Source organism: Cnephaeus nilssonii (assembly GCF_951640355.1).
Source record: "Cnephaeus nilssonii genome assembly, chromosome: 23".
NCBI classification, from domain to species: Eukaryota; Metazoa; Chordata; class Mammalia; order Chiroptera; family Vespertilionidae; genus Cnephaeus; species Cnephaeus nilssonii.
Window position 1 is genome coordinate 15,825,089 of NC_137094.1, and position 22,470 is coordinate 15,847,558.

The window sequence follows — 22,470 nt, forward strand, 5'->3', positions numbered from 1 at the left end:
GTGTGGGGCGTGCAGGAGGCAGCCGATCCATGGTTCTCGCTCATCACGGATGTTTCTATCTCTCTTTCCCTCTCCCTTCCTCTCTGAAATCAATAAAAATATATTTAAAAAAAAACAAAACACAAAAACATGCGACTTCTGGAGGCAGGTACCACACTCGCTGTCACTGACTGGCTGTGAGGAGGGCAGGTTGAACCTACAGCAGCCTCCGGCCCACAAGGCTCCGTGCTTGAGTAATTCCCATTCCTTTCAATCTTCAATTCCTCCCATAGACCCTACAGGGTTGCTTTGTAAGTCAGAAATCAAATCACTATTTATAAAGCTTTTTGCCATCTTTAAAGTCGTATAACTGCTGTCAGCTGTAGTGTTTTTGAGCCAATGGATACGTTTTCAAGAATTTTTACTGCTCCTTAGTAACCCGTTAGTAGCTTGAAATCAGCCACAGGGCCGGGGCCAGAGAGCATTGACACAACAGGAATGGGCAGGCCCTACAAATCAGTGCTTTGGTTCTTTCCTGGAGAGCTGGTTCTTAACCACTCACCAGCTCACCACTGGTTCTAGTCAGTATCGTAAAGGTGCAGGACATTTCCTAGGCCGACAGGTGTGTGAATGAAAGGTCAAGGGAAAAGAACATATCGTGTGGCGATAGGTCTCAATCAGCTTCTTTTATTTTTAATGCTAGAGGCCCAGTGCACGAAATTCGTGCATGGGGGGGGGGGCGTCCCTCAGACCGGCCTGCACCCTCTCCAATACAGGACCTCTTGGGGGATTGGGCCTAAACCGGCATTCGGACATCCCTCTTGCAATCTGGGACCTCTGGCTCCTAATGACTTGCCTGCCTGCCGGCCTGATTGCCCCTAACCACCTCTGCCTGCCTGCCTGATTGCCCCTAACCACCTCTGCCTGCCTGCCTGATTGCCCCTAACCACCTCTGCCTGCCTGCCTGATTGCTCCTAACCACCTCTGCCTGCCGGCCTGATCACCTCCTAACTGCTCCCCCCTGCCGGCCTCGTGGCCCCCTAACTGCTCTCGCCTGCCAGCCTGATCGCCCCTAACTGCCTCTGCCTCAGCCCCCGGCCACCATGGCTTTGTCCAGAAGATGTCCGGTCTAATTAGCATATTACCTTTTATTAGTATAGATATTTTTATTGATTTCAGAGGGGAAGGGAGAGGGAGAGAGAGAGAGAGAAACATCAGTGATGAGAGAGAATCATCGATCGGCTGCCTCCTACATGCCCCGCACTGGGGATCAAGCCTGCAACCCAGGCATATGCCCTGGGCTAGAATTGAACCCGGGACCCTTCAGTCCACAGGCCGACAACTCTATCCACTGAGCCAAACCAGCCAGGGCTCCATCAGATTCTTAAAGAAGCACTGTGTTCAGACAGAATGGACGTAGCACAGCCCGTCCTTAGACCCATCCGAGCAAAAGATGAGAGAAGCACATTTGCTAACAACGTGACTGATATGAGAGCATGGAGATGGACATCCTGTGCGCGGAACTTGATTCTGAGTAACATCCAGCTGCCTAATGATTGAAGACCTAGTTTTGGGGACTGTGAAATGGATCCACTGAAGAAAAGGGAAGGGGGCCGTTCCCATTTGGACGCCATCGTCCACGAAATAACCTCGTGGTCGGCAACATAACTCCTGCTTAGAAAACAGGAAGTAGCCCTAACCAGTTTGGCTCCGTGGATAGAGCGTCGGCCTGCAGACTGAAGGGTCCCAGGTTCGATTCCGGTCAAGGGCATGTACCTTGGTTGCGGGCACATCCCCGGTGGGGGGTGTGCAGGAGGCAGCTGATCGATGTTTCTCTCTCATCGATGTTTCGGGCTCTCTATCCCTCTCTCTTCCTCTCTGTAAAAAATCAATAAAATATATTTAAAAAGAAAACAAACAAACAAAAAAAAACAACAGGAAGTGTAAGGAGTTCTGCTTTAGGGATAGGAGTACCATCTCAATTTCACTCCGAGCCCCACCACCTGCCCTCCAACACAGGTGGCTGACGTTTCTCACGCTGTGACTGCCAGGCCAGCGGCTGCTCTATGGAGAGAGAGCAAAAGGAGAAAAGGGGTTTCCAGTTCTGGAGGGAAGATGATGCGTCTGTTTGGACGAGAATTAAGCTTAATCGCTTGTCCCAGATGGGGAACGTCTTATCCAATATTGGGCCCCAAAGCCAAGCTCTCTGGCACAGTCCCTTGTCATTTCAGATGGGGGGGGGGGAGTGACAGAGGAGAAAAACGTCTATGTCATTACCATTTATTTCCCTCTCACCCGGAGAAAGCACGTCCCAGCCTCATTCTGCTCATCGTCCCTCACCGTCTGGCAAACAGCTTCGCTCCTGACTTCATCCCACATGGGAGCTGGCGGTTGTTTCGTTATGACTGAGCTGATGGGCTCATCGCAGCCCACGATGCTGCAGCCAGATGAGGCAGGGAGGAAGCCTGCCGTGGAAAACAGCTCTGGTCCGGCCGGCGTGGCTCCGTGGTGGAGCGTGGGCCTAGGAACCAGGAGGTCACGGTTCGACTCCCGGTCAGGGCACAGGCCCGGGTTGCAGGCTCCATTCCCAGCGTGGGGCGTGCAGGAGGCAGCCGATCCATGATTCTCTCTCATCGTGGATGTTTCTGTCTCTCTCTCCCTCTCCCTTCCTCACTGAAATCAATGGAACATTTTTTTTTAAACATATTTTATTGATTTTTTTACAGAGAGGAAGGGAGAGAGGGATAGAGAGTTAGAAACATCGATGAGAGAGAAACATCGATCAGCTGCCTCCTGCACACCCCTTACTGGGGATGTGCCCGCAACCAAGGTACATGCCCTTGACCGGAATCGAACCTGGGACCCTTCAGTCTGCAGGCCGACGCTCTATCCACTGAGCCAAACCGGTTTCGGCTCAATGGAACATTTTTAAAAGGAATTTACTCACATGTCTTATCGATCACAAGAAATCCAACTTGTAAAATGTGATGGCCATCTTTCTACGCTTCTGAGTGAATTTTAGAAACCGTTTAAAATATCCTAGCCCAGTGGTCGGCACACCGCGGCTCGCGAGCCACATGCGGCTCTTTGGCCCCTTGAGTGTGGCTCTTCCACAACATACCACGGCCTGGGCGAGTCTATGTTGAAGAAGGGGCGTTAGAAGAAGTTTAAGTTTAAAAAAATGTGGCTCTCCAAAGAAATTTCAATCGTTGTGCTGTTGATACTTGGCTCTGCTGACTAATGAGTTTGCCGACCACTGTTCTAGCCCTAACCGGTGTGGCTCAGTGGATAGAGCGTCGGCCTGCAGACTGAAGGGTCCCGGGTTCGATTCCGGTCAAGCGCATGTACCTTGGTTACGGGCTCATCCCCAGTAGGAGGTGTGCAGGAGGCAGCTGATCGATGTTTCTCTCTCATCGATGTTTCTAACTCTCTATCCCTCTCCCTTCCTCTCTGTTAAAAAATCAATAAAATATATTTTTAAAAAATAAAATAAAATATTCCATAATGCAGGGCTTGGAAGAATTCCGATGGATTTTTTAAAAATTGAGTCCAGTTCTGGAAGGTTTTGCAGAATTCCCCTCCCCGGGCTCACTGTGCCCTCTTCCACACTGTCAGCGTTTCCAGTGATTAATTTTGTAAGAAACGGCTTGTTTTCCTCGCGGGCATGGCCGTGAGCGATGGCTTCCTGCCACTTCGAAGTGTACTTCCTCTTCTTTGAAGCCGCCATATGTTTCGCAACCCAAGAGAGCGCTGCTCACCCGAGACATCCTCGTGGGTGGTGCGTTTGATTTTTGAGGTTTTCGTGGCTCTTGGGAAGGAGCGAGGGCCCCGGGATAAACGCTTTCTTGCCCTGGCTGCTCGCTGCCCTGGTGGGGCCCACGGTGTGCTCTGTACTTGGGGATGAGTCACCTGTCTCATCCTGTCTCATCCACTTATTCTCTCCCCAGATTTTTATATAATGGGGGGGGGGGGGGTTGGTCCCTGGAGGGAGGGCAGTTCTAAGCCAAGACACAACAATTTGACGTTTTTATTTTTTATATATACACATATATATGTTTTTAATATTTTTTAATTGATTTTAGAGAGGAAGGGAGAGGGAGAGGGAGGTAGAAACATCCCTGATGAGAGAGCATCATAGATCGGCTGCTTCCTGCACGCCCCTCTACTGGGGCTCGAGCCCACAACCTGGGCCTGTGCCCTTGACCGGAATCGAACCCGAAACCCTTCATTCTGCAGGCCAACGCTCTATCCACTGAGCCAAACCAGCTAGGGCTACATATATTTTTTTTAAATTGATTTCAGAGAGGGAGGAAGAGGGCGAGAGAGATAGAAACATCCATGACAAGAGAGAATCATGCATCGGCTGCCTCCTGCACGCCCCACACTGGGAATCAAGCCACAACCCGGGCATGTGCCCTTGATCAGAATCGAACCCGGGACCCTTCAGTCCGCAGGCTCTGTCCACTGTACCAAACGGGCTAGGGCCAATGTGACGTTTACAGCGCGGCGGAAACCATCAAGAGGTGCCTCAAGATCTACAGACTTGACATCATTAAAAATTCATGCTCCAGACATGCTCGTATTCCACATGCTCACATCGAATGTCATTTTATTTCTCTTCTGACATTATACCTTCCAAAGTCTGGACAACCCATTAACGATGGACTGCGTTCTTTGCTTTCAGACTTAGTTGTAACCAAACCTTTCTACTGTTTTCATTTGCCAAAATAAGGTTAAACTTTTGGTTATTTTAGCCCATTTTTTCATATATATATATATATATATATATATATATATATATATATATATATATATTTTATTGATTTCAGAGAGGGAGGGAGAGAGAGAAACATCCATGATGAGAGAGAATCATGGATCGGCTGCCCCCTGCACACCCCCTACTGGGGATGTGCCCGCAACCAAGGTACATGCCCTTGACCGGAATCGAACCTGGGACCCTTGAGTCCACAGGCCGACGCTCTAGCCACTGAGCCAAACCAGTCAGGGCAGATTTTGCTTTTCATTCCATTTCACAGCACCTGCAATTGCTCAGATGTCAAGTGAGTCCTCCTGAAGTGCTAAGGACGCTGGTCGGGACTAAAGCACCCCCTTCGACCCCTCTTCACCGGCGGGTATCACCCACCGCGGCGGGAGCCAACGGACTCAGCCACGATTTCTGTCTCCCTGTGCCCACGGGCGCTTTGGCATATTCACTCCCTTCCCATCACACCGTTCTGTCTGCTCACACCCCAATCTGAATATCCGCTCCGGACGACGCAAGCATGTTCCATGAAAGACCATCAAACGTATCACCGCTCTCCCTGAAAACTGGAAAAGGAATTTTTTTAATGTTTTAAAAAAGATGATCCAAGCCCGGCCGGCCGTGGCTCAGTGGTTGAGCGTCGACCTGTGGACCAGGAAGTCACGGCTGGTTCGATTCCCGGTCAGGGCACGTGCCCGGGTTGTGGGCTCCATCCCCAGTGTGGGGCGTGCAGGAGGCAGCTGATCCATGATTCTCTCTCATCATGGATGCTTTCTCTCTCTCTCTCTCCCTCTCCCTTCCTCTCTGAAATCAGTAAAAATATATTTCTTAAAAAGGAAGAAGGTCCAAGGTGTGGGTCTGTAATGAAAAATAAAGGACTACCTGGCCCTGGTAAACAAACAAATATTTCTGATACATGTCTAAAGCCACCACGCTGGACCCCGCAATGAAACGAAGGAAGCGTGTGAACAGAGCTTTGACCTCAGTGGACTTACAATCTAGCCACAGGCGCCCGACACGGGTATTGTCGGCACCCAGGAAGCAAGTTCGGCGGTGAGGAGTCACGGCAGGTACCCTTCGCCACACCAAGACGGCCTCCTGTGCACCTGAGTCACACCCCCAATTCCCGAGGCTGCAGAACCCCTGGCGGGACTGGGACGCTGTGCGGCTGCGCCCGTCGTCAAGGTCAGAACGCCATGTGTCGAAGGCCGCAGGTGAACCAAACAGAAGAGTCCGGGGCCCTGATCGCCTGGAGCTGCTGATCCAGCCCTGACCGGCCTTTTTCTCCTGAGCCCGCGTTCTGCAACCCTTGCTGGAAGTCAAGGTCGGATTTTCTTATTTGTTGGTTGTTGTTTTTTTAAATACACTGAGTGTCCAGATGATGAGGATCTCTGAACACATAATCATCTGGCCACTCAGTGTATATCCTATAGAATAAAAGGCTAATATGCAAATTGTCCCCTCGACCAGAAGTTCGACCAGCAGGCAGGCCAGCCAACTGCCCATGTCCCCTCCCCCTGGGCTGGCTGGCCGGACCCCACCCATGCACGAATTCATGCACCAGGCCTCTAATTAATATATATAGATATATACACACACACACACACACACACACACACACACACACTCTGAGTGGCCAGATTATTATGATCTCTGAATGCATAATAATCTGGCCACTCAGTATATATTTCTATTGATTTCAGAGAGGAAGGGAAAGGGAGAGAGAGAGAGAGAAGCATCCATGATGAGAGAGAATCATGGACCGGCTGCCTCCTGCACGCCCCACACTGGGGATCGAGCCCACAACCCGGGCATGTGCCCTTGACCGGGAATCAAACCGTGACCTCCTGGTTCACAGGTCGACGCTCAACCACTGAGCCACACCATCAGGGCTCAAGATCTGCTGCTTTCAAGCACACGGCACAGAGCTCATTGCTTGAGCAGTCTTCCTTTGAAGTGTTTTACCGGAGATAAAAGCGTCCGCGTGTGGCACACACGTGCCTGTGCACGCATTCCTTTGGGTTTTGCTCTGCATTCAAACCTGAGCAGTGAGCTCCCTCTGACTTTTCAGCTCTCAAAACCCAGCAGGTGACAACAAGCGTGTGCGCTGCGGCCCAGTTTCACTGCATTTCAGCAGATAAAAGCTTTCACTGACGAAGGAATTCGTTAGTCGTTTGTTTTTTTTGTCCCCCACACTCTCCCCGGCCCAAGCGTGTTCATTTGGTTCACGCACAGCCAAGTCACCTCCGACGGGTTACAAATCCGCTCCGGGCCACCACGTGGGGAAAGGGTAGAGCTGATCCAGCAAAATCCAAGCACCAGACCCAGACGCCTTCGCCACGGTAATGAGCCGTCTGCGATGTAGCATCTGCCCCGGGAACAATCTCCCGTCCCATTTGTTGATGTTTTATTCATCACTCTCAGCGTCCTCCGTGAAGTGACAGTGATGACATTCAGCAAGTCCTGCACGGCTCCTTTTTAAAGAGATACGACGGGCTCTCCAGAGCTCAGCTGCTCAACGGGAACGCTGCTGCCCTGAATCGGTCCGAATTGGCTCACATCTCCTTTATTCTTAGACTAGAGGCCCGGCGCACGAAATTCGTGCACAAGTCGGGTCCCTAGGCCTGGCCGGCGATCAGGGCCGATTGGGGCCTTCTGGCTGCCGGCTGGGGCCTCCCTTAGTTCCACGCCGCCCCCTGGTGGTCAGCACACATCATAGTGAGCAATTAAACTCCCTGTCTCCGGGTCAAACAGCCGAAGGGATTTTGCATATTAGCCATATATATATATATATACTAGTGGCCCGGTGCACGAAATTCGTGCATGGGGGGAGGGGTGTCCCTCAGCCCAGCCTGCACCCTCTCCAATCTGGGACCCCTCGGGGGATGTCCGACTGCCGATTAGGCCCGATTCAACCAGCAGTCGGACATCCTCTTGCAATCTGAGACTGCTGGCTCCTAACTGCTCACCTGCTGCCTGCCTGATCGCCCCTAACCACTCTGCCTGCTGGCCTGCTCATCCCCAACTGCCACACCCACCAGCCTGATCACCCCCAACAGCCTCCCACTGCCAGCCTGCTTGCCTCCAACTGGCCCCCCTGCTGGCCTGATCGTCCTCAACTGCCCTCCCCTGCTGGCCTGATCACCCCTAACTGCCTCTGCCTCGGCCCCACCACCATGGCTTTGTCCAGAAGGACATCTGGAAGGTCTCCCGGTCTAATTTGCATACAACCCTTTTATTAGTATAGATATACATATATATATATATATATATATATATAGATAGATATAGATATAGATATAGATATATAGATATATAGATATATAGATAGATAGATAGATAGATAGATAGACAGACACACACACTAGAGGCCCAGTGCACGAAATTTGTGCACTCGGGGGAGGGGGGGGCGGGTCCCTCAGCCTGGCCTGCATCCTTTCACAGTCTGGGACCCCTCAGGGGATGTCCACCTGCCAGCTTCGGCCCGCTCCCCGGGGGATCAGGCCTAAGCTGTCAGTCAGACATCCTCAGCGCTGCCAAGGAGGCAGGCACCACCGCTGCACACACAGCCATCAGCCCAGCTTGTGGCTGAGGGGAGCTCCCCCTGTGGGAGCGCACTGACCACCAGGGGGCAGTTCCTGCGTTGAGCATCTGCCCCCTGGTGGTCAGTGCGCGTCATAGCGACCGGTTGTTCTCGGTCATTCAAGCTGTTAGGGTCCATTTGCATATTACCCTTTGATTACATAGGATAGAGATGCATAGTGCATTCCCCACGTTGTACCCAAACCTGTGTGGGGATCATAGGAGAGATTTCATCGTTTTCATTGTTTATCCGATTTTAAAAAGTCCATAGCAGAAATTCAGGTTGAGGTACAACAGTGCTCGTTCCCATGGTAACGTGAGCCACGCTGTTCCTCGGGACCAGACGTTATACACCAAGGCTCCAATGGACAGGCTCTCGTGGCACATTTGACAAAAACAAGGCTTGGGGAAAAGTGAAAAAGAAAAAGCAGCTCTGAGTGGAGCCAACTTAGGGGTGTCCGTCACTAAAAAGACACGGTAACGCCCGGCCGGCGTGGCTCAGTGGTTGAGCATCGACCTATGAGCCAGGAGGTCACGGTTCGATTCCCGGTCGGGGCACGTGCCCGGGTTGCGGGCTCGATCCCCAGTAGGGGGCGTGCAGGAGGCAGCTGATCCAGGATTCTCTCTCATCATGGATGTTTCTATCTCTCTCTCCCTGTCCCTTCCTCTCTGAAATCAATAAAAACATATACATTTTTAAAAGGCACGGTAACAGTTACCACCCTTACTCTGTGAAAAGACCTCTGTCGACACAATTTAGGAAGCCTTTAAAACCAAATTTAGCCGAAACCGGTTTGGCTCAGTGGATAAAGCGTCGGTCTGCGGACTGGAAGGTCCCAGGTTCGATTCCGGTCAAGGGCATGTACCTTGGTTGCGGGCACATCTCCCGGTGGGGGGTGTGCAGGAGGCAGCTGATCGATGTTTCTCTCTCATCGATGTTTCTGACTCTCTATCCCTCTCCCTTCCTCTCTGTGAGAAATCAATAAAAATATATATATATATATTAAAACCAAATTTACTCCTAGTAAAATGGCACGCCTAGTTTCTGCTGGCCGATTTCAAATGCAGCTACGCAATACCCCCAGCCTTTTCTTCTTTCGAAATAAGCGCACTTGGTAAATATAGTCACTCTTAGTACGTGTGTCTTTCGTTTTCCTAGGAAACAACATGTATGTAGGGACCATGACAGGCTATGTGTGACCTCTGCCCTCCAGACACCTGGAGTTTCTCGGGAAAATGCATGGGCACACCCATAAACACACACACTTACACACACACACACACACGCACACACACACCCTTCGTATGTCACCTCAGTGAATCCGCACCATTGATCAGCCTACGAGATGGAAATTATTCTTCTCCTTTCACTGGTAAAGAAACAGGCTCCAGCATCGCACAGATTTTAAATCTGAATTTGCTTCTTAGGATTCTATGCTGCGTGTTGAAAACGGAATCGCCGTAAATGCTTTCCCTTTTTTTTTTTTTTCCTTTAAGAAGTAAGATTTTTTACTTTATCCATTTGGACTGAACTGGAGTCCTCTGAGACTATCCCTCGGGGAGCCAACCTCAGGGTGACCTTGGCCACGCTTCACGAGGGGCCTGGGAAAGGAACACAGAACGCTAACTCCTCCGGCCGGGGGCCGCTCTGGCCCCAGCCGCTCTGGCCTCGCCTATGCCGCTCCTGGGGGAAAAGCTCTCAGAAAAGCTCACGCACAGAAGAGCCCCCTCCCGGCCTGTTCCCGGGGCTCTTGGAACCAGCCAGCGTTCATCCGCGATCGTCAAGCCAGGAGACAGAGCCAGGGACCCAAAGGAAGACAGCCGTCCAACAGGGCAGGTTCTCAAGCCGGCGCCAAGGGACCGCCTGCTCTCCAGCACCAGGAGGCCGTGAGCGAGTCCGGGGAGAGGAGGGGGAGCGACAGAAACAGGAAGGATCGCCTGGGGTCGCAGGACAAAAGCTGCCAAGTCCTTCTTCCCCGTTCGTTCGCCAAGGCTCCTGGCCAACCCTCCTCCCGGGGCGGCGGTGTGTGCGTGTGACCCAGGCTCTGCGCTTCGGGGACCTCCACGCGGAGCCCCGCCCGACCCGCCTGGCCACACAACACCATCGATCTCATGAATATTCCAGCAGCGACCGCGGAGGTGGCTTACCATGGGCGGCCCTCCTGCGGTCCAGCTCCCTCTGCAGCCGGCCGTGATCCGCCTTCACGCCCCCCAGCGCGGCGACGTTCCTGGCACTTAGCGCCGCCAGCCGGGCCAGGAGTCCCTCCAGCCCGTCCCTCTCCGAGGTCAGCGCGCCGATCTCCTCTGCCAGCTCCTTGGCCGTGGAGAAGTGGTTTCCTGCAGCACAGCGTGGAGAGAGGAAGGAGGGGACGTCAGCTTCACGACACCCCCACGCGTGAAGGATTTATTGTTTTTTAATATTTTTTTTATTGATGTCAGAGAGGAAGGGAGAGGGAGAGAGAAACATCCACGATGAGAGAGAATCATCGATCGGCTGCCTCCTGCACGCCCCCCACTGGGGATCGAGCCTGCAACCTGGGCATGTGCCCTTGACCGGGAATCGAATCGTGACCTCCTGGTTCATAGGTCGACGCTCAAACATGGAGCCACACCGGCCGGGCTGGACCAGGTTTTCAAGCAACAGATGGAACAGTAGGGGCGGCACCAATTGGGCCCCCAACTGAGCCACCAGGCAAACATGCCCCAGCGTGCATCGCCTCCTGGGAACGGTTCAGAGAGAAAAGACGTCTACACACACGTGGGAAGAGCTCACGCAGACACGGGGGCCTGGACAGAGGGGTCGCTGGGAGCTCGGTCCCAGTCCCATCTGCAACTCGGCGCGAACCCCTGAGCCCAGGGCCCTCGATCAGACGTGGACGATCAGGGACTAAACCCCGGGCCCCGCCCGCAGCCTGGGGAACGCGGCTGGGAAACGCACCGTGGGAGCCGTGCAAGCGTTGCACACGCAGAAGGAACCCAGTTCCCAGAAAGGCGGTTCACAGCGGAGCGCGAGCCATCGGAACGCCGCGCCGCCCTCGGCTGATGTTTCACACGCGTCCTGGCCTCTGTCCCCAGCCCGAGGCCACGCTCCCTGATTGCGGGAACCGGCCCGGAGCCCCGTGATCAGAGCGGTACAGACGCTGACTCCTGAAGGGAGGCCCATCAGGGACCTGGTGACCCCAATTTCCGGGACTCTAATGGGCCAGCGCCTCCTCGCCACCTGAGGGTTGGCGCGGAGGTGGATGTCCCGCCTTCGCCATCACGCTACACAGCAGCCGGGGGAGCAGGCGCACTTGGGCATTCATGTTGGGTTGGGTTTTTTTTAATATATATCTATATTTTATTGATTTCAGAGAGGAAGGGAGAGGGAGAAACACCAATGATGAGAGAGAATCATGGATCGGCTGCCTCCCGCACACCCCCCCACTGGGGATCGAGCCTGCAACCCGGGCATGTGCCCTTGGCCGGAATCGAACCCGGGACCCTTCAGTCTGCAGGCCGACGCTCTACGCACTGAGCCACACCAGCCAGGGCTCACGTTGGTGTTTTTTTAAAGCCCCTGTCAAGACAGTCTATTCTACAAATAAAATTAAAGATCTCTAGGCATATGCTAAAGCCGAAACTGATTTTAGCCATTCTGTTCTGTCTCCCTTTATCCGCCAACGGGTCTGAGTTTAAATATTTACCACCACCACCCTACACAGATTCTTGCCTGGCCGGCGTGGCTCAGTGGTTGAGCTTCGACCTATGAACCAGGAGGTCACAGCTCGATTCCCCGTCAGGGCATATGCCCTGGTTGCGGACTCGATCCCCAGTAGGGGGTGTGCAGGAGGCAGCCGATCCACGATTCTCATCAATGACATTTCTATCTGAAATCGATACAAATATATTTTTAAAATCCTATATAATAAAGAGGTAATATGCACAATGACCATCATGCCCTCACACTAGATGGCCACCCCCATGTGATCACAAGATGGCTGGCAGGGGAGGGCAGTTAGGGGCAACCAGGCCGGCAGGGGAGGGCAGTTGGGGGCAACTGGGCCGGCAGGGGAGCAGTTAGGCATCAATCAGGCTGGCAGAGGAGTGGTTAGGGGGTGATCAGGCTGGCAGGCAGGCGAGCATTTTTGGGAGCCAGCAGTCCCAGATTGTGGGAGAGATGTCCGACTGCCGGTTTAGGTCCGATCTAAATGGGCAGTCAGACATCCCCCGAGGGATCCCAGATTAGAGAGGGTGCAGGCTGGGCTGAGGGACACCCCCTCTTCCCCCCAGTGCATGAATTTCATGCACTGAGCCTCTAGTAAATAAATAAAAGAGGTGAGTTCCCAGCCTGATTATTCAGGCCACACAGATTTCCTCAGCTGATCGAAGAACTAAACAGAAAACCCCCAGGCCCCAAGGGCAAGACACCATCCCAAGCATTTCTCCTGGGATTCCAACAAGAGAGTCCTCCCACGGCAGAGAGGGCTGGTCCTGCTGCCTGAAGGACATACCTCCTCCCTTGGGCTTCACAGAGACACGTCCACCCGTGTGCCCGGGAAGGACGCAGTGATGGAGGAAGGCAAGGCCCCAGCTCGCAGCGAGGCTGTGCCCACTCTCCTTGTCTCGCTCTCGGCCACGGGGGCCATCATTCCCAGGAAATGGCGCGTGACGCGGTGAGGAGCTCAGCCCCACGCTCCCCCTTCACGTCCTCCTGCTTGTAAGTAATCCGAGTGGCTGCGCCGGGAGCCAAATGGCTCGTTAGCTGCCAACGGCACTTGTTTAATGATGTGAATTCAGAAGCTGCCAGTGAGTATCTCCCTTCCTAAAGCCATAGCAAGCCCAGACCTGTGACGACTGTACCTTCTGTCAAATGTTTACGGAAGCTGATGAGGATCCAGACGTCACACCTGGACGCCAGCCCAGTAACTGAGTGAACTTAACCAAGGGGTACCCCCGGGCCTCCACGCCCCTCCCCCACATCTGTTCCCCGAGGTCCCAACCTGTATCTCTCCCACCGACGTCATATAGCTGTTGTGAAATGAAATAAAACAATACGGTGGAATGTGTAAAGGACAGAGTCAGAAACCTGTGTTTTCAACCTACTAATGAATGGAGTAGTTTATCCCTTCATAACTACCAGATTGTGGGGAACGGGCTGTAAGCTGACACGGTCCTTGCACCTGTAGGGGCTAGCAAGGCTGGCACCTACCCGCACAGATTTCCCAGGCCTGTTTGGGTGGCAACTAATCAGTATAACGAGAGCAGCCCCTGCCTACAGAGCTTTCCCAGGGTTTGTTTATATGACTGCTATCAGTAGGATAAGAGCTACTTTCATGGCTTACCAAGAAATATGTATCCAACTAGTGAGATTTATTGTAACAAGAGACCTGTCCTTCAACTTATCCCTCCAGTAGTGATTTTAGAGAAACAAAGTATGTTTTCCTTGTGAGTGATTCCCTGCTTAGTGTCTTATGTATAAAAAGCACTGTATTACTAAAAAAAGTTGCCAGAGCTTCTCGAGAGTTCTGGACCTCCCGACCCCGCTGTTGTTTCTCTTGCTTTTATTTCTCTTATTCTTTCTATTTCTCAATTCCCACCTCCCTACCTCAGCCCGGTTCAATCGTCAGGCTGGACCTGACAATTGGCGCCTGAACAGGTCACTGAGGACTTGGGACATAGAAGGTGAGGAACTCCTCCGGAAAAAAGAGTGCACTCGTAAAGGTAAGGGAGGAGCATCTTTTTGAGAATCGGGAGTAAAATGGGGCAGTTAGAATCTAGAGACAATGCCCTTTATGGGCAAATGTTAAAGTCTATGCTCAACAGTAAAGGAACTAAAGTTACTGACAAGCAAGTAGAAAATTTTTTAAAATTCATTCAAGAAGTCTGCCCTTGGTTTCCTGAGGAAGGAACCGTTAACTTACAAACGTGGCAGAAAGTTGGAGAACAAATGCGCAATCATTATAAAGCCTTTGGGCCAAATAAGACCCCGATTGATGCATTTTCTTTATGGAGTTCAATATGGGACTGTTTAGATCCCAGGTATGATCATAATCAACCATCTCTTAAGCCAGGAAAAAAGGAGAAGCAGTGTACTGGCACAAAAAAGGGGTCTGAAAAAGACAGCATATTAAAAAAGAGTAATGTAAATTTTAAAGACAAATTAAATCCTCAAAATGAGGAGGATTTTGAGGAAGCTACTGCTCTTTGTCATAATGATGATACAGGTGTTGTTCAGGCAAAAGAGGAGGAAGATTATTTTTCTGCTGGAACTGAAGAGGGTAGTGATATGGAAGATATATTAGAACAATTTTTAGAAGGATTAAAGCGTCTTGGCAAGAAAAAGAGAAGCCGCGGGGGCTGTTCCCGCCGCTCTCCGCTGCCCTGTGCAGCACCAGTTCCACTCTCCCCTCTCCAGATGGCTTTGCAGGAGGCACGAAAAGCTGGTGAGGATTTGGGCATTCACGCCTTCCCCGTTATGGAACGGGTGAACCCTAACTCGGGACAGCGTGAGCGTACTTATGACCCACTTCCTTTTAAAACCCTGAAGGAGTTAAAAACAGCCTGTGCTCAGTATGGGCCCACTTCTCCTTATACTTTAACTATCTTGGAAACTATAGCCTCAGAGGCTCTCCCACCTAATGATTGGAGAGCTATTGCCAAAGCCTGTTTATCAGGAGGAGATTATCTCTTGTGGAAATCAGAATATGATGAAAAGGCTAAGGAGCAAGCTGCTCGTAATCGAGCTACACAAGTTAATATTTCTTATGAAATGCTGGTAGGAGAAGGAGACTATGCTGATACCCATAATCAAATTCAATACCCCCTGGAAGCTTATGGACAAATTAATGGGGCTGGGATCAAAGCCTGGAAAAAGCTTCCCACCTCTGGTCAGAAAACAGAGGAACTCTCAAAGATTATTCAAGGGCCAGATGAAAAGTATCAGGATTTTGTCTCTCGGCTCTTACAGGCTGTTGGCCGAGTAGTGGTGGATGGAGAGGCTGGCATGTTAATAGTCAAGCAGTTGGCGTATGAAAATGCTAACGCTGCCTGTCAAGCTGCATTGCGGCCCTATCAAAGAAAGGGGACTCTCTCAGATTATATCCGCATTTGTGCAGATATTGGTCCCTCGTATATACAAGGAGTTGCCATCGCGGCCGCATTAAAGGGAACCACCATTGAGGGAGTTCTTCAGCAACAGTTCAGCACAGGGAGAGGTCAGACATACAAGTGTTTCACTTGTGGAGGAGCAGGACACATGGCAAAGCAGTGTCCCTCCAATAAAGGAGTTAATAAAAGAAATGGCAGAGGTCCCAAACAACCTGGACTGTGCCCTAAATGTAAAAGAGGAAAACATTGGGCAAATGAGTGTAGATTTAGGGCAGATGCCCATGGAAATTTCTTGTCTCAGCAGCAGTCGGGAAACTCCGGAAGGGGGCCAGCCCAGCCCCGACAAATAATGGGGGCACTATCTGTTTACCCTCCTGTCCCTGTGCCGCCTCAAGGCCAGCTGGCTGCACAGCACCCAGCCTGCCCCCGGGAGCAAAACGGATACAGGAGTTATTCCGAGCAACCCCTGGAAGTGCCGGGTTGGACCTTGGACCCATAAATCGATATGTATTAACTCCAGAATTGGGACCACAGGCCATCCCCACAGGGGTATATGGACCTACTCCTAAAGGGATGTTTAGCCTTTTACTAGGTAGAAGCAGTTTAACTATAAAAGGATTACACCAGGAGTGTCAGGAGAGGGCAGGGCTATCTGCTCTCCCGCAATAAGATTACTTACAATAAGATTACTTAAAGTTACATTTAAGAATTATAAAAGAACTTAAAGGGAAATGCGAATCTTGGCTAAATTAGGTATAAGTTGTTACTTCAGAAAGCATAAAAGAAAGAAAAAATTTGAGATCTGTCTTTCTTTTAAGCATAAACAGAAATTTGGCCAGATCCATTATTAATATTTCCCCTGAAGTAAGCAGGATATGGGGGAAGGAAGAGACACGTGACGATCCAATATAGATGCCCACTCTCCCAGTATACAAATTTAAAGTTTCCTTTCTCGCCATGAAAAAGCCTTAAAAATTTAGAAATGTATCTGGAATTTCTATGCTAGTGGGGAGAGAACTTAGCTGTAAGACAGAATGCGCGCATAGTCTGATTTCAGACATTTAGATTGTCTTCAGCTAGAATCTCTCTGCAAAAGCTATAGAAAATTAAAAACCCAGAACTGGTTATTTTTCCTAAGAGAAATGGTGAAAAAGTCTTCTTAAAAGAAATTCAAGCTAATTCCAGCAACAAGATTCGCATTTCCATAATAAAGAGCTGTTTTTAAAATACTAATAAAGTGTGTTAAAAGGTTGACTTTTAAAGCCTTCAAGAATATAAGTAAATTTATCTCTGTCATAGAATTTATTCAAAATAAATGCTTTAAAATAATAAGAATTCGATTTGAATCTCAGAAATTATTAAAATATAAATAATATATTAATTATAAAGATCTAAGTAGCCCAGATAACTAACTACACCTTTGTTAATGGAGGAAGGGATAGATGCCCTTCCCCCAGCAGAGTTACTAGCAAATAAAAAGTAAAATTTAAATTTACCTCATAAGAAAAATCTAGAGGACAGAATTAAAGCCATTAATTGATTATATCTTGTATTTCTCTTAGAAATATAAAAGTATCATCAATCTAAGAACTACTAAAAATATTTAATTTACAAGCTCTAAAAGTTCAAAGTACAGATTAAATTAGGAGAAATTATAAATATAGTAATTGTATTACCTAATATATAAAAATATGTTTTTGAGAAAATAAAATGTAATGTTTTTTGTAATAATTAAGAATTCAAATATATTAGTTATTGGTCTGATTTTAAAAGAGGATTAATTCTATAATCCAGTTTAAATATAATTGATATTCTTTAAGATAATTTAGGTATATAATTTTTAAAGCATATATATAAATGTTTAATCTTTCCAAGTTATTTCAAGACTGAGAGTGACTTTTGAGCATCTCATAGGGCCCCGATATGTTCAAAAGTCTGTTCTCTCTTAAAAGAAATTTTTTTTTATTTAATTAAGCCAATTGATACTTGAAGTCACATAGAAAGCTTTATCAAATATAAATTAATATATTTTACTTATACATATATATTAAATATTATAAAAATTTTCGCCTGTAAGAAGGGCAAAAACAATATATTTCTTAAATATAGCCATACTTTTAGATCAGACCAATAAAGTATTAAACCTATATGTTTTACTAAATAAGTTTCTTTACTTTTTAAATAAAGAAACTTATTTATATATTAGCTTATTAAATTATAATCAAGGGTTTCAGCTTAAAGAAAAGCCAATGTCTTTATAAGCAATTTAATTAAGTATTCTATGAAAGTTACTAAGAACTTGTCTATAGAAAAAGAAATTAACAGCCAGTTTAAAATTAAATTACCATACCTAGAACAAAGTATATCCTTACATAATATTATTCTACAATGTCATTATAATTTTTTAATATTTTACAACAGCATATTATACATTTATCCCAAACAAATTTACAAACTAATTTTTTGAATGTTTGGCAGTAATTTAAAAAGACATAAAAGGATTTAATCCCTTCCACTATGTGGAGGGCCCCCTGGGAAGGCACCTGAGCATTCTATATTGGCCCTTCTTGCTCTTTTTACCAAGAGGGACCCTCTTCTCACAATACAATTACCCGAAGCTGTTGCCTAAGCTATCTGTTTATACTGAGGTTGAAGCCTCATAGTGGCTGGTACCACAGATCTGTCTCTTGCCCAATGGCGTGAGCTGGGCCCTCTCTAGAGAAGAAACCTGGGTTCCCCAAGATATATGATCAATGCCGGGGCCCCGCCAGCAGGCGAGGGGAATCCCAAGGCAGGTGCTGGGCATGGAGGCCACAGGGGCATAAGCTACCAAGGAGACAGAACTGAACCTCACATCACCCTGCTTGGCCCCGGAGGATGGCTGGTTAGTCAAAGACGGGTAAGATTCCTCAGGGGAGGAACAACCTAAGACAGGCACAGTCACAGAGGGGCCATCAGGAGAGAACTTGGGGGTCAACAGAGGTGGGGCACAGAACCTCACCCCCCCAACATTACAGGGGCCTGAACTCTAGCCCCTTCTGAGGGAGGTCTCCTGCCCCATGGCTGCTTCGTGCTTCCCACGCCCAGCCCAGATTGGGACCCAGGTAACAGACAGAGAATTGGCCTAGCTCAGATCGGGACCCAGATAACAGAGACATGGCTAACAGCAGCTGCCCTATATCTAAATCCAGCCTAACACCAGGAATGCTCAGGACTTTCTCAGGGATACAAATAATCCTTTCCATTAATATTTACAGGGTAAACTAAGATTGTTATTAAAATATTAAATTTAAAAGTAAATTAATAGTCAGCTTTACTATAAAAGTACTTATAATATAGCTAACTAGTCACCTATAGGCTCAACCTTCAAACTACAGCAGAAAACACAGAGCAAAAAACAAAGGTCCTTCAAACCCCTTATATTTCAGTAGAAATACAAGCTCTTATTTATACCTTAACAGATTTCACTAAGAAGCCCATCAACATATAGTAATAGTACTTATGTAGTAAGTATAGCAAAAATTATTAAAACAGCTACTATAAGGCACACTAATTTACAAGACTTTTTCATTTAATTTTCAGCCTTTAAAATATTATTTAACAATAACAATTTCCATATTTTATTAGAAGCAATGTTCTCAGTATATTATCCACCTTCCTATACCAACTTTAGGGGTAAATCCCCAAGGACTTAAACCTAATCATATCTAGCAGAAGAATGTCACTCAATTATAGAAAGAACCATTCATACTCTTACAATCATTTACTAAAAAACAAAAAAGGGGAAGAGGTTGTGTTTTATATCTTTCCAGAAGGAGCAATGCAGCCAATTCGGGTGCCAGAGTGTTACGTGTGTCACCGCAATGGACTCAGACAAGCTCCTGTGTCCCTTCACTCGAAAGGACTAAGTACTACCCTAATAACAGCAAAGCAGAGGAAGAAGAAAAACTGAAAGCTATGCAAGGGACTGAGGTGCCAACATAGAGCCATCTGAAGAAGTTAACAACTGAAGTGCAGCAGATTATGGAAAAGCAAGAAGTTGAAGCTACTTCTTCAACCATGTTCCTGCTCATGCTAGCATCTATTAGCTGCCAGTCTTCTGCAAAGTTTTACGAAGGCAAACAAAAGACTTTAAGTAAATATACAACAGGAACACCAGCAGCAAAAGAGACTTTCTTTCATTTAGTAGCTAAAAATATTAATATGTCCTTAGTTTTGATTTCTCTTATTGTTTTATTATTATTTAATAGCCATAGTTTTGCTCTTAACATTCAAGTTTTAAAAATGATAACATGTATATAATTTAATTTTGCATTGGCATTGTTTTAATATTAGAGCTTTGTTATTGATATTTAAATTTTACTTTTATTATTAGTAGCCTAAAAAACAGACATCAGTAGATTACATGGAGAGATTCAAGCTATTAATGATACAGGTTCTGCTCTGTTGCCTCCTAGCGAAGTGGCACAGAATATTTTTGATAAAATCCTAAGCCTTGTCTTTTCATAGATTACAATCATTTATCTGGTCTCTGTCAAATATTGTTATCCTTGCTCTCGTTATTCTCTGTTTAATTCCAGTCTGCTTCCAAACCATTGGATCCAGCATCCGGTCCCTGCAAATAGGACTACATGAACTTCGCTTAAAAGACAGAGAAGGGGGATCTGTGGGGAACGGGCTGTAAGCTGACACGGTCCTTGCACCTGTAGGGGCTAGCAAGGCTGGCACCTACCCGCACAGATTTCCCAGGCCTGTTTGGGTGGCAACTAATCAGTATAACGAGAGCAGCCCCTGCCTACAGAGCTTTCCCAGGGTTTGTTTATATGACTGCTATCAGTAGGATAAGAGCTACTTTCATGGCTTACCAAGAAATATGTATCCAACTAGTGAGATTTATTGTAACAAGAGACCTGTCCTTCAACTTATCCCTCCAGTAGTGATTTTAGAGAAACAAAGTATGTTTTCCTTGTGAGTGATTCCCTGCTTAGTGTCTTATGTATAAAAAGCACTGTATTACTAAAAAAAGTTGCCAGAGCTTCTCGAGAGTTCTGGACCTCCCGACCCCGCTGTTGTTTCTCTTGCTTTTATTTCTCTTATTCTTTCTATTTCTCAATTCCCACCTCCCTACCTCAGCCCGGTTCAATCGTCAGGCTGGACCTGACACCAGATTAGCCCTGGCTGATTTGGCTCAGTGGATAGAGCGTCGGCCTGCGGACTGGTTCGATTCCAGTCAAGGGCACGTGCCTGGGTTGTGGGCTCGATCCCCAGTAGGAGACGTTCGGGAGGCAGCCAATCAATGGTTCTCTCTCATCATTGATTGATGTTTCTATCTCTCTCTCCCTCTTCCTTCCTCTCTGAAATCAATAAAAATATATATATTAAAAAAATAACAATAACTACCAGATGAAAGAGGGACCCCCCTGAGAATCTCCAACACCCTATCACCTATGACTAGACGGTTAAACGGGGCATTCCCTTGTCTCCTGTTATCACGCTTGCCCCGGTAGCAGGGGTGGGGAATGTCGGGCCTGCGGGCTTCTGAGGCCTGAGAAATCATTTGGTCTGGCCTCCCGAGGCATCAGGGGTAAATTAATGAAAAGTTCGCAGGCTAATTTCCAAGTGGATAATACTGTATGGCCCGCGGATGATGTTATAAACATCCAGATGGCCCTGGGCAGGAAAAGGTTCCCCGCCCCTCCTCTACGGGAAGGGGCTGACCCCGTCCAATCGCCCTCACTGAGCTCCTGTAGGTACACGATGCCACAGGAACATTGGCTAGGACATTGAGCACCTGTAGTCTTAAACTCTTTAAAAAAAACAAAAAAACAAAACAGAAAGTGGCCCAAACGGTGTGGCTCAGTGGTTGAGCATCAACCTAGGAACCAGGAGGTCACGGTTCGATTCCCGGGCATGTGCCCTGACCGGGTTGCAGGCTCCATCCCCAGTAGGGGGCGTGCAGGAGGCAGCCGATCCATGATTCTCATCGTTGATGTTTCTCTCTCTCTCTCTCCCTCTCCCTTCCTCTTTGAAATCAATAAAATAGATTTTAAAAAGATTTTTTTTTAAAAGAAAAGAAACAGGAAGTGGAAGTCCCAAATAAGATACCTACACAGATACACTGAGTGGCCAGATGATGATGATCTCTGAACGCATAATAATCTGGCCACTCAGTATATATATTAGAGGCCCGGTGCACGAATTCGTGCATGGGTGGGGTCCGGCCAGCCTGGCCAGGGGGAGGAGACATGGGCAGTTGGCAGGCCTGCCTGCTGGTCGAACTCCTGGTCGAGGGGACAATTTGCATATGAGCCTTTTATTATATAGGATATACACTGAATGGCCAGATGATTATGCGTTCAGAGATCATCATCATCTGGCCACTCAGTGTAATGTCCTCGCTATCATGTGTGCACGTGTATCTGTGTGCGGCTTACCCATCCCTTTGTAAGGAGACCCCGCTGCCCATCTACCCGTGGGTCTTAGGGGAGCTCCCCGGAAAAGCTCAGCGGGATCTGAGCGTGACCGCGTCCCAGGCAGAATGTCCGTCACGGACAACACGCAGACGGCTGTCACCGGTGCACGCGGCCACCTCACTGAGCATCCACAGGCACGTAACGCCGCGGACACATCAGCCAGAAGGACACAGAGCCCGTGGCGCCTTAAACTCTTAGAGAAACGGTGTTTGCAGTCACCGGAGCTGGCGGTGGCCGGCTGCGCAGCCGTTACCTGACACGGCGAGCATCTTGGCCTCCAGCAACGCCGGGAGCTGGGCCTCGATCTCGTGCAGGCTCCTCCGCAGGGAGCCGCACAGCCTCTGGGTCCCGCACACCTGGGGGGGGGGGGGGGAGACACACACCTGAGTCCCCCTCGGGGACAACCGGGAAGGCAGCAGAGCGCGATCTCCCTGGGAAACGGGCGTGGGGAGGCCTTACCTTCGCGCCGATTTCTTTCAGGGACCAGCTGAGGGGTTCCACCCTTTCCTGGAGGCTGGAAGAACGAACGAAAGAGAGGGCCTTGGTCTCCTGGGCGTCGCCGTTCCGTCCCACCCCAGACCGGAC

The 22,470-nt window shown here is 48.7% G+C and overlaps 1 protein-coding gene across 1 annotated transcript in view; it reads right to left on the reverse strand.

Annotated features, from left to right (window-relative positions):
• DISC1 (DISC1 scaffold protein) overlaps positions 1-22,470 on the reverse strand; it is a 63,139-nt gene that overhangs the window by 23,907 nt on the left and 16,762 nt on the right. The window contains 3 exon segments of the mRNA XM_079763483.1: positions 10,472-10,660; positions 22,139-22,241; positions 22,345-22,399. Coding sequence (XP_079619609.1) covers positions 10,472-10,660; positions 22,139-22,241; positions 22,345-22,399 — 347 coding nt within the window.